This window comes from Diceros bicornis, chromosome 18 (assembly GCF_020826845.1).
Source record: "Diceros bicornis minor isolate mBicDic1 chromosome 18, mDicBic1.mat.cur, whole genome shotgun sequence".
In the NCBI taxonomy this organism is placed as follows: domain Eukaryota; kingdom Metazoa; phylum Chordata; class Mammalia; order Perissodactyla; family Rhinocerotidae; genus Diceros; species Diceros bicornis.
The window spans coordinates 44,991,461-45,004,400 of record NC_080757.1 but is presented as its reverse complement, the minus strand read 5'-3'; the positions used below and the strand labels follow the sequence as shown (position 1 = coordinate 45,004,400).

At 35.8% G+C, this 12,940-nt stretch overlaps 1 protein-coding gene across 1 annotated transcript in view; it reads right to left on the bottom strand.

The window, feature by feature from the left end:
* EFCAB13 (EF-hand calcium binding domain 13) overlaps positions 1 to 12,940 on the bottom strand; it is a 331,371-nt gene that overhangs the window by 305,361 nt on the left and 13,070 nt on the right. The window contains 3 exon segments of the mRNA XM_058561286.1: positions 6,072 to 6,154; positions 6,915 to 7,045; positions 9,188 to 9,302. Of these exon segments, the coding sequence (XP_058417269.1) occupies positions 6,072 to 6,154; positions 6,915 to 7,045; positions 9,188 to 9,302 (329 nt within the window).

Here is a 12,940-nt window from a genome sequence, read left to right as displayed (position 1 = left end):
GCCCTGTGGCTTAGCGGTTAAGTGCGTGCGCTCCGATGCAGGCGGCCCGGGTTCGGATCCCAGGCGCGCACAGACGCACTGCTTCTCCGGCCATGCTGAGGCCGCGTTCCACATACAGCAACTAGAAGAATGTGCAACTATGACGTACAACTATCGCCTGGGGCTTTAGGGGAAAAATAAATAAATAAATAAAATAAAAAAATAAAAATAAATCCTTCTTCTGTGCTCCCATATCACTTGGTATGTATCTCAGTCAAAGCTCTCGGTATTGTGATTGCTTGCAAGCGTCAATATCCCTCACTAAACCTTTAGCTCCTAGGGGGAAAGATTTTTCAATCTTCTAGTTCTGGTTCTAATTCAGAATAGATTCTCAAAAAATGTCTGTTGAACTGAATTGGGTTTAGTTCAGAGGATACTACATTTTGTTTTCAGAAAAAGAGGCAATAGACGACAGTACTAAATACCACAGAAAAACCAAAAAATGGATAATAATGACTTTAATAATAGGAGTTTTAGTAGAGTATTAGAGGTAGAAACCAGATTTCAGTGAATTGAGAAGTAAATAAATAGAGTAATTAATGAAAACAACTCTTTCAAAAAGCTTCTCTGAAAACCTAGAGTATAAAATTGACAAAGCGTAGTCCCTGAGGAAGCAGAAGAAAATTGAATCAAAGAAAATGAGAACTGAAGGGATTAGTCTCATGAAAGGGAATCTTTTCCAATGAGACAACAGGGAAGGATGTGAATGTTGTTTATAGGAAAGTTGATGGGTAGGAACAGCAAGGAGTTAAGGAAGATTCTGCCAAACAGCCTTTATTAACTCTTTATGAAAAAGCAAAGTCATCTCTTAAGAATTGAAGGACTAGGTGATAGGACTGAGGATTTGAGGAGAGTAATGAAGGTTTGGAATAGCCACAAAAGGAAACCAGAGAGGGATCTGATCAAAATGGAAAAGGAATGCCAACTGGTGCTAAGGGCAGCTGAGGTTGGAAATCACAAACTCATAGTGGTACCAAACGGGGAGGTCAAAGAAATAAAATTGCAAATAAAAACATCTGGAAGTATAAGAGATCGTGAACAGAGAACAGGATATTAAAGTCTGAGATTTCAACCTGATAACAATGTTCAAGTTGTGGCCATCTGCACTGGTGAGAGAAACAGAGGTAAAATAATTGGTTTTGAAAAGTGTGAGGCTAGAGTATTACAAAAGTCATCCTCTTGGACACTAATGATGCCTGATATGTGGCCCAGCCCATCCAGAAAACCCGACCGGAACACCTGGGAGGCTGCTTGGAACCAGCTCTCATGCTTCTTTCAGGAAGGGGAGCTAATTCATAGCCCCACCCACTGCTGAGTGTAGCTCCCAGCTCTACCTGACCAGCAAGCCTGGATGGAACACCTGGGAAGCTGTGTAGCCCAGCAATGCTCGAGCAGAATCCAGCAGGCAAAGCTGATCATCCACAGAGCAAAGTCAGGGGCCCTGCTTGGCCAGGAAACTTGAAGTGCAGATTGATTTGAGTCAAGACCACAAACAAAGAACTTTTCTGGCCTTGGAGCCAGTTCTCCTGCTCCACTAATTCATAGCCCTACCCACTGCAAAGCTAGGGGACAGTGGACCATCAGGCCAGGGAAATTAGTGCATAATTCTGCCTAATTTGATCCCCAAATGAGAGCCTTATCAATCTTGGGACCTGTATGGGACCCTGCCCAGGCAAGGAAACTAATTCATAGTCCCACAACTGCTGAATACAGCCTTCAGCCCACTGGACCAAGGAACCTAACCAGAGCAAACAGGAAGCTGCACAGACCATCCTACAGCCCTCCTTACAGTGGAACTGGAACAGAGAGCACATGCCAGGGCTTTCCCACCTGCAGAGCAAAATCAGTGGCCCCATCTGGCCAGGAAACTCAGTCCACAGTCCAGCCTGATTTGGATCCCCAATAAGAAGCAGTGCAGCCCTTGGGGCCCATTCTGCTACCCCACCAAGGCAGGGAAACTAATACATGGCCTTGCCTACTGCTGAATATACCCAGTCCCAACTATCTAGGAAGCCTGACCAGAGAACCCAGGCAACTGCAGAACCCATCCTACAGCCTCACTTAAACAGGGAACTAAGCCAGCAGTCCTATCCAACTGTTCTCAGCCAGTGACACCCTCCCCCAATCTCAGAGCATGGGCAGTGACCTTGTCCCAAAATAGACCCTGATAGAAAGCCCTACTTTCCCAAGAACGTTACCAGTTGACACATCCAGAAATGAAAACTGAGCTGACTGACAAAGAATTGTCTCTGCCAAAGCAAACCTGTAAAGTCTGGAAGAAGAGACCACTTACTCAAATGCACAGACACCAATGTAAGGAATCAAAGATCATGAAAAATCAGGTAAACATGATACCACCAAAAGAAACTAATAAAGTTCCAACAACTGACCCTAAAGAAATGGAGTCTAGGGGCCGGCCTGGTGGTGTAGTGGTTAAGTTTGCACAGTCTGCTTCAGCAGCCCGGGGTTTGCAGGTTCGGATCCTGGGCATGGAACCACACACAGCTCATCAAGCCATGCTGTTAGCAGCTTCCCATATAAAAATGGAGGAAAATTGGCACAGATGTTAGCTCAGGGAAAATCTTCCTCAAGCAAAAAGAGGAAGATTGGCAACAGACATTAGCTCAGGGCCAATCTTCCTCACCAAAAAAAAAAAAAAAATTGGAGATTTATGAACTATCAGACAAAAAATTCAGAATAATTTTCTTAAAGAAGTTTAGTGAACTACAAGAACACACAGACAGACAACTAAAAGAAATTAGGAAAACAATGCATGGATGAGACAAGAAGTTCAACAAAGAAATAGAAACCATAAAAAAAATACAGAAATCCTAGAACTGAAAAATATGACTGAACTAAAGAATTCAATAGAGACCTTCAAAAGCAGACTCAACTATGCAGAAGAAAGAATCAATGACCTAGAAGAAAGGATATTTGAAATTATCCAGTCAGAGGATCAAAAAGAAAACAGAATTAAAAAGAGTGAAGAAAGGGACTTATAGGACACAATAAAAGGAAACAACATCTGCTTTATGGGAATTTCAGAAGAGAAAGAGAAAGGGATAGAAAGTATATTTAAAGAAATAATGGCTGAAAACTTCTCAAACCTGGGGATAGAAATGGACATTAAGATCCATGAGGCCCAAAGGACCCCAAATAAATTGAACTCTAATAGGGCTACACCAAGACACTTTATATTTAAATTTTCAAAAGTCAAACACAAAGAAAAAATTTTGAAAGCAGCAAGAGAAAGGAGACAAATTGCATACAAGGGAATCCCCATAAGGCCACAGGCAGATTTCTCAACAGAAACTTTTCAGATCAGGAGAGAATGGGATGATATATTCAAAATTTTGAAAGAAAAAACTGCCAAGCAAGAATTCTATACTCAGCAAAGCTGTCCTTCAGAAAGGCATCAGAATTGGAAAAGAAGAATTAAAATTGTCTCTATTTGCAGGTGACATGATTTTATATATAGAAAATCCTATGGACTCCACCAAAAACTGTTAGATCTAACCAATGAATTCAGCAAAGTATCAGGATACAAAATTAACATACAAAAATAAATAGCATTTCTATAAAATAGGACAAATTATCTGAAAAAATATAAAGAAAACGATCTCATTTACAATAGCATCAAAATAATAAAACACTTATGAATAAATTTAACCAAGGAGGTAAAAGATCTCTACACTGAAAACTACAAAACATTGATGAAAATAATCGAAGACGACACAAACAAATAGAAAGGTATCCCGTGTTCATGGATTAGAAGAATTAATATTGTTAAAATGTCCATACTACCCAAAGCCATCTTTGGGTAGATCCACAGATTCAATGCAATCCCTATCAAGATTCCAATGGCATTTTTTACAGAAGTAGAAAAAACAATCCTAAAACTTGTATGGAAACAGAAAAGATCCTGAATAGTCAAAGCAATCCTGAGAAAGAACAAAGTAGGAGATAGCACACTTTCCAATTTCAAACTATATTATAAAGCTATATTAATCAAAACAGTATGGTAACAGCATAAAAACAGATACATAGACCAAAGGAACAGAATAGACATCCCGGAAATAAACCCATATATATACGGCCAACTAATATTTGATAAAGGAGCCTAGAATACTCATGGATAAAAGACAATCTCTTCAACAAATGGTGCTGGAAAAATTGGATATTCACATGTAAAAGTATGAAACTAGACCCTTATCTTACATCACTCACAAAAATTAACTTGAAGTGGATTCAAGACTTAGATGTAAGACTAGAAACCATAAAACTCCTAGAAGAAAACACAGGAAAAAAGCTCCTTGACATGGGTCTTGGCAATGAATTTTTGGATATGACACCTAAATCACAAGCAACGAAATAAAAAATAAACAAGTAGGACTACGTCAAACTGAAAAGCTTCTACACAGCAAAAGAAACAATCAATGAAATGAAAAGACAACCCACAGAAAGGGAAAAAATATTTGCAAAACACATACCTGATAATAGGTTAATATCCAAAACATATAAAGAACTCATACAACAAAATCAATAGCAAAAAAAAAATAATCCCATTAAAAAATGTGCAAAGGACCCAAATAGACATTTTTCCAAAGATAAATGAATGGGCAACAGGTACATGAAAAGGGGCTCACCATCACTCATCATCAGGGAGTTGCAAATCAAAACCACAATGAGGTATCACCTCACACCTGTTAGAATGGCTATTATCAAAAACACAGGAAATAACAAGTGATGGCGAGGATGTAGAGAAAAGGAACACTTGTGCACTGTCGGTGGGAATGTGAATTAGTGCAGCCACTGTGGAAAACAGTATGAAGGTTCCTCAAAAAATTAAAAATAGAACTACTATATGATCCAGCAATTCCACTCCTGGGTATACATCTGAAGGAAACTTAAACACTATGTCAAAAAGATATCTGCACTCCATGTTCATAGCAGCATCATTCACAATAGCCAAGACATGGAAACAACCTAAGTGTCCATCTATGGATGAACACATAAAGAAATATATATATAATGGAATATTATTCAGCCATATAGAAGAAGGAAATTCTGCCATTTGTGATAACATGGATGGACCCTGAGGGCATAATGCTAAGTGAAATAAGTCAGACAGAGATAGATAAATACAGTATGATCTCACTTACATGTAGAATCAAAAAAAACAAACAAACTCACTCATAGAAAAAGTGACCATATTTGTGGCTACCAGAAAGATGAGGTGAGGAGTGGGTGAATTTGATGAAGGTGGTCAAAATGTACAAACTTCCAGTTATAAGATAAATAAGTACTAAGGATGTAATGGCCAACATGATGACTATAGTTAACATTGCTGTACGGTATATTTGAAAGTTGCTAAGAGGGTAGACCCTAAGAGTTCTCATCACAAGGAAAAAAGTTTTTTTCTTTTCTTTATCTATATGAGATGATGGATGTTAACTAAAATTATTGTGGTAGTCATTTCACAATATATGTAAGTCAAGACAATATGCCGTATACCTTAAACTTATACAGTGTTGTATGTCAATTATATCTCAATAAAACTGGAAAAAAATGTCTAATATGAAGCCCAGAGTCAAGGTAGAGAGGAAAAATATGCCAAATGACTCCATAAATATAAAAGAGAGGCCCAAGATATGGAGAGCTCAGTGCCAAAAAAAATGAGGGATACTCTGCGCCTTAATATTAAGGTACCAAGGACTAAAGTCCAGTAAAATCAGTGACTCCAGTGCTTACTAATTAATTCATCGTATGTAATATCCAGACTTTTTTCCAAAAAAATTTTGAACTAGAATAAGCATGTATGTTATATTTTGCCTATCTTACCAACATAACCAAAGATATTTATGAATGAAATATCTACTTCCTTGCTCACAGATTACAGCATTTGCCATATCATGTATTAGCTGATGTCATAAGCCATCAGGGGTAAAGAAAGAAACACTAACTACTGAAACAATTCCTAAAAACCACACAATCAGGAAATTTATTCGAGAAATTCCAGAACCTATTATTACCACTTAATTCTTGTGAGTGTAAGTGTCCTTGAGGCACTTCATCATATAAAGTCTCGTAGAGGTTAGAAAGCATTTCCTTTTCCCTGTCAAAGAAACAGCCACATTAGAAAGCAGCAAAAAAATACACAAAATGTTGATGCCATTTTGCCACCAAAATATTAGCAAACCTATCAATAGCCTGAGACTCTTCAGCCTCTTACTCCATACGAACCTTTCTGAAAGAACTGTCCAAGTGATAGTGAATTACATATTCTTCACCCCAGAATTCCTACCTTGTTTCTTTTAGATATTTCTCTATGGAGCGGAATTTACCCTCATCAGGAAGTACTGCCCGTGACCCACTATCCTTTGGCTGTGGTCCAATTTTTCCTACTCTTAATTCAAGTCACAGCAAATTTTATAGAAAGTTATTATAATAAAGCAAACAATATCTTTAAACAGCCAAAGAATCCCGGATCCCATAACCTGTTAAAAACATCTTGAAAAGATGATTCATCTAATCTCATCACACGTAAATAAATGAAATCACAGAATGTTAATGTTAGAAGAAATCTTCCAACTAGAGTCCATCTAGTACAAGATTTTTATACAGATGTGGAAACTGAAGCCCATAAATATAAACTGAATTGTACAAGAGCCTAAGCTAGCATGTGAGGTCAATCAGGAGTCAATTCTAAGTCTTTCAATTCAACTCTTAGTGGTACACCACCCTTACTAAGAACGTAGTTTCTTCTACGCACAAACTATTTGGCACACTTTATGTGGAAGGGATAGATGATTCTGGAAAGAAAAACCTCAAATCTGAATACAACATTAAGGGATAGAATAGAATGATTTAAATACCGAATAATTGAGGAAGATGTACAAAGAGGCAATAAAGTCTTGTGAATGCGGTACTGATTTGGCAACTTGCATAAAGAGTTTTCTTTCCTAGTCATCTTCTCCTTTGACAGCTTCACAGAGGAAGAGGCAATCTAGAGCCAAATGCAAGAAAATTGGTTCCTGAGATCACACTGGTAAACCAGCATTCTTAGACAATAAACCTCTTAAAAGATAATTAATCATACCTAGGCTCCTCACTTAGCTATGCTTCTGATGTAAAATTGCTTTTTGTAATTAAATTACAGTTTATCTGTAATTTTATCTGTATCTGTAATATAGTTTATCTGTATTAACTAATCATCTCCTAATTAATATTGTGTCAATTTATAGTAATGGATTTTACAAAGCAGGGCCAATCTATGGTATAGTGAAAACAAAACCACCAGACTCTAGGCTACATATACAGGCTTTGACCATATAAGCAAAATAATGTGGAGAACGAACACAGTTATTCAAATAATACAGGTAATTTTGCTTTAAATTATCCTTATAATTGAGAAAATTATCATAAGCATTGACAAAAAATTAACATTGCATGTACAAACATGATTTAAAAGTAGCAAGCAGCCAGGTAGATAGAAAAGCATCACTTAAGAAAATGACTAATTATAGGTGTCTTAAATTTTACATGGAACCCAGAGCCTTGACTTTTAAAGATCACACAGGATATGGAGAGAAGACTCTCAAGCCATACAAGATTGACAAGAATTGGTACTGAGATCCCACACAGAGCCAAAATCTTCAACAGGCAATGTTCTCAGCAACGGTGGACTAGAAAAAAACTTATCCCTCAACAGAAGGAGTATGCAGAGTAAAATCTGTCTTTGTCTCAGCTCCAGATTGGAACAAAAAAAGGAGAGAGAGAAAAGAAAGAGTATTCCTCTTGACTAGCTATAGCCATAGCTCTACCCACACATGAGTTTAAAATCAGAGGCAAATTCAAATTCTCTTGGAGAAGGACACTCTAAATCCAGACTTATCATGAGACTCCTACAGATTTAGATCAACTATATAGGAAAGAATGAACAATAAGTATAAGTACCCAAGGACATAAGTTAATGTGAGTGAGAATCAGACAAAACAACAAACAGAGATTTAGATCCCCCAGAAACTTTATATATTAGATTTATCAGATATCAATCTTAAAACAACCATGGAACATGAGCAAAGAACAAGACATAAGGCAAATTTTAAGAAGAAACTTAAAATAAAACTTCTAGAGGTAAAAAATATAAGCACTGAAATTAAAATCTCAGTGGACAGGTTAAACTGCAGATTAGATTCAGCTGGAGAAAGAAAAAGTAAACTAGAAAGTAGATGGAAGAAATTATCCAGAACAAAATAGAGAGAAATAGATGCAAAATATGAAGCAAGGTTAAAGATCAGAAAGAACAGAATAAGGTCTAATATACATCAAACAGAAGATCCAAAAAGACAGAATAAGGAGATTGAGAGAGAGGAAATATTCTAAAAGATAATGGATTCGAATTTTCCAGAATTGAAGAAAGGCATGTATTCTCAGATTCAGGAAGCAAAACAAATATCAAGACAGAGAAATAAAAAGAAATATATAACTAAGTATATCTATAGTGAATATAGTAGGTTGAATGGTGGCCCCACAAAAAGATATGTCCATATCCTAATCCCTCCAACCTGTGAATGTGACCTTATTTGGAGAAAAGGTCTTTGTATGTAATATATATATTATGGCTTTATGTATGGCTTGAGAGTCTTCTCTCTTTGTATATTTGTATATGATAAACCAAGTTAAGGATCTCAAGATGAGATATACAATGATGCGCTTATAAGAGAAAAAGAAGAGGGAGACTTGAGATATAGACACAGGGGAGAAGGCCATATGAAGAGCAAGACAGAGGCCAAGATTGAAGTTATGCTGCCACAAGCCAAAGAATGCCTAGGATCACTGCTAAAACAGCTGCAATGTTAACAGAGAGCATTGTTATAAAAATACTGGTCTAATGGAGAAAGAAGGGGGAAAAATTCACATTCTTCTGAAAGGGTTCCTTGATCAATTTTTTTGAATACTTTTTTTAATTTAAAAAAAGGAGAAGGAGGAAGAGGAGGAGAGAGAGGAGGAAGAGCAGGAGGAAGAGGAGGAAGAAGAAATATTTAAGATTGTGACATTTCAACACTTGGACTAAAATGTAATGGAATGTTTGAGGGCTAAGAATAACACTTGAAAGTAAAAGAAATATTTCTATATCTTTATTTACCTCAGTCCTTTTAGTATGCAATTGTGCTTGTAAACTTTTCTTTCTCTTGACTTGTTTTTCTCCTGAAAACTCAGAGGATTTTTCTTCTCCATATAGGAATACTGATGTTTCATATCTAAATTGCACAGAAAATTAGAATAATTCCTGAATTGTTCTTTTTCTTGCTCTTCTTTTCATCTTTTATTTACAGAAATTTTCAAACATATGCAAAAGTAGACAGAATAATGTGATGATCTCCCCATGTACCCATCACCCAGCATCAATAATGGACAATCTTATTTTGTCTATATCCCTATCCTTGCTCCCATCCCTTACTATTTTGAAGCAAATTCCAGTATCATATTATTTCATGTTAAAGATATTAATATACATTTCTACAAGTTGTTTTTTTCTTTTAAAAACAATATTTAAAACACCATTATGACACCTAAAAAATTAACAATAATTTCTTAATATCATCCAACATACAATCAGTGTTCAAATTTCCAATTGTCTCATAAATGTCAAAATTTTTTAACACTTTGCATCAGGATTCAATAATATCCCCATATTACACTTGGTTGGTATGTCTTTTAGATCTCTTTTCATCTCTATGTTCTCCTTCCATATCTTTTATTATTATTATCATTATCATTATCACTATCATTATTGCCAGGTCATTTGTCCTACAGATTTTCTACAGTCTGGATTTTGCTAACTTTACCATGGTTGTAGGATTCTAAAGACTTGGTCAGATTAACATTCAAAAAAACTTTTTTTTTGACAAAACCAAGGTGGTGCTGTTTTCCCAGCAGGAGGCAAATAATGTCCAAGTGCCTCTCTATTTGTGATATCAGCAGCTACTTATACATAATAACTAGATCCAGCAAATCATCAGGGACTGCAAAATGGTTATATTCTAAATCTATCATCCCTTTTTCACTCATTGGCTAGAATATTTCTATAAAGAGAAACTTTCTCTCATGTACTATTTGGTTACCCAGTAGTACAGTTCATATAGAAAGGCAAGGTAATTGCTTTATTCTTTTCCTTTATCTATCACTTTTCATAACAATGACTTGGCTCGCTTGTAACCTCCAACAGTGACAAAATAGTTTTTATTCCATTTTGAACACATGGATTTAAATACATTAAATTCATTTTAATTCCCTGCAACTATCATTCTAATTGATGCTCTAATTTTCTCATGTGTGGTGGGAAGAGGTGTGAGTCTCTTCAAGTAGGCTCTTGAGTCGTTTCGGTACATCCCTGGTAGCAGTCTTGGTTTGTTTCCTTATTTCTGGAAGACAAGATGCTTCAGGCTCACCTGTACACTTCCTTTCCTAGACCTGCAATCAGCCATTTCTCCAAAGAAATGGTTCCTTTTAATAAGAAATGGTACTTCAAGACTAAAGTCGGCACTAGATGCTGAACTGCTTTTTAATAATTATCCTGATCTCTTATTACTTACTTTTCTTTCTGTATCTTTTCCCTCTTCTATTGGACTGTCAAGAACTTTTGTAATACAAACATCTCATAAACAATACAACAATGAGATGAATACAATAAGCTTGAATTAAATTTGAAAGAGAAGATCTCTTGAAAATTGCATACTTTGCTTCAAGTAATCCAGGGTACACCTAAATTTCAAGGACAACCCTAAAATTATTTTTGTGCTCCTGGGACTCTGTAGACTAGGAATGATTCTGAGACAGACTAGATCCCAAACTTGTCTGCACATTGGAATCACCTGGGAGCTTTGAAAAAATACTGAAAACTGTGTCCCATCCCCCCAAATTGTGATTTAATTATTTTGGGGAGTGGACTGATATTTAGAATTTTTCAAAGATACCCAGGTGATTCTAACATGAAGACAAATTCTAGAATCACTATGGCAAACCCCCATAGGCTTGTTTCTACCCAGAACTCACATCACCTGGGCTGTAACTCAATATTTTAGAAGTAATACCTTATTTTTCCTTGTACACAAACTAAGAGCTCTTTAGCAGAAACGGTTCCTTCCTTTTAGAGTAACCTGCTATGTAAGGGCTGCTTAGGTGATACACAGGACAATGACTAGATTGAATCTATAACAGCTTTAGACAAATTTAGCCCTAAGCAAAATTGTGAAATAATGGAAATTTTTATTATGCACCCCACTCTCCTTCCTTAGCAGGTACCTTGCACTTTTGACATTCTATCCCTTTAAATCCAATCCCTGAAATTCCTAACCTGAAAGCCTCATTACCTTGCTCTTAGCCCCCTGAAGCTGTCCTATGATTAGTCCTCTCTGCAGTCCTCCACTTGTAAAGACAATGACTTGAACTATTTTGATTATGAACCAGAGTATAAATTATATTTTCTATTGAGACATAATAGAGACTGTATTATAATAGACATAATAATAGAGACTTATATAATATAATATATATAGACATATAATAGACATAATAGAGACTTAATTGAGACTGTATATGTACACATATACAGAGAGAGAGACCTGAAACAACTTCACAAAACAATACTTATCCTTATTAAGTGAAAAGCACTCTAATGTTTTCAATTCTATTCTCATTTCTTTTTTTAAAAAAATACTAGTAGCGACCTCCTAAGTTGATTTCATGACACACAAATGAGTCACAACCTAGAGTCCACTGCTACTTTATATCCTCCATCCTCTCCCCATATATCCTCATTGACACTGATCTTTATATTTCTGGAATAATTGTGATTTTTTTTATCTTCTATCATTTTTTATGTTTTTTAATTATAGGATGCTTCAAATATTTTATGAAATAGGAATGATTTGGTATGAATAATGAATAGCTAAAAACATTTGTTCTATATTCTCACTTTGGGGCATTGTATCTCCCTAGGTGTTAACCTATTTTAAACAATGCTAATTAAATAAAGTAAAGGAACACTCCTACCACCTCCTATTCCTTCCTAGGTAACAAGTTTTATTGTAGCGTTCTAGAAATAATTGTCTTGCCTTTTGTCATCTAACACAGAGGAATAGTGGGAACCCCTATAAGACTATCAGCAGATCTGTCAGCAGAAACCTTGCAGGCCAGAAGGGATTGAAAGATATATTCAAAGTGCTGAAAGAAAAAAAACTGCCAACCAAGAATACTCTATCCCACAAAGTTGTCCTTCAGAAATGAAGGAGAGATAAAGAGTTTTCTGGACAAACAAAAACTGAAGGAGATCATCATCACTATACCGACCTTATAAGAAACGTTAAAGGGAGTTCTTCAAGCTAAAATGAAAGGATGCTAATTAGTAACACAAAAACATATTAAAGTGTAAATCTCACTGGTCAAGGTAAATATATAGTTAAATTCAGAATACTGTAATATTGTAGTGGTGGTAGAGAAATCAGATATAACTCTAATATAAAGGTTAAAAGACAAAAGTATTAAAAATAACTATAACCACAATAATTTGTTGATGGATACACAATATAAAAAGATGTGAATGTGAACTATGATATCAAAAACAAAATGGGGGGAGAAGTGTAAAAACGTAGAGCTTTTGTATACATTTGAAGTTATCAGCCTAAAATAGACTGTTATAACTATAAGATGTTTTATAAAAGCCTCATGGTAACCACAAAACAAAAATCTATAGTAAATACACAAAAGAGAAAGAGAAAGAAATCAAAGTATAGTCATGCATTGCTTAACAACAGAGATACATTCTGAGAAATGCGTCATCAGGCGATTTCATCATTGTACAAACACCATAGAGTGTACTTACACAAACCTAGATGGT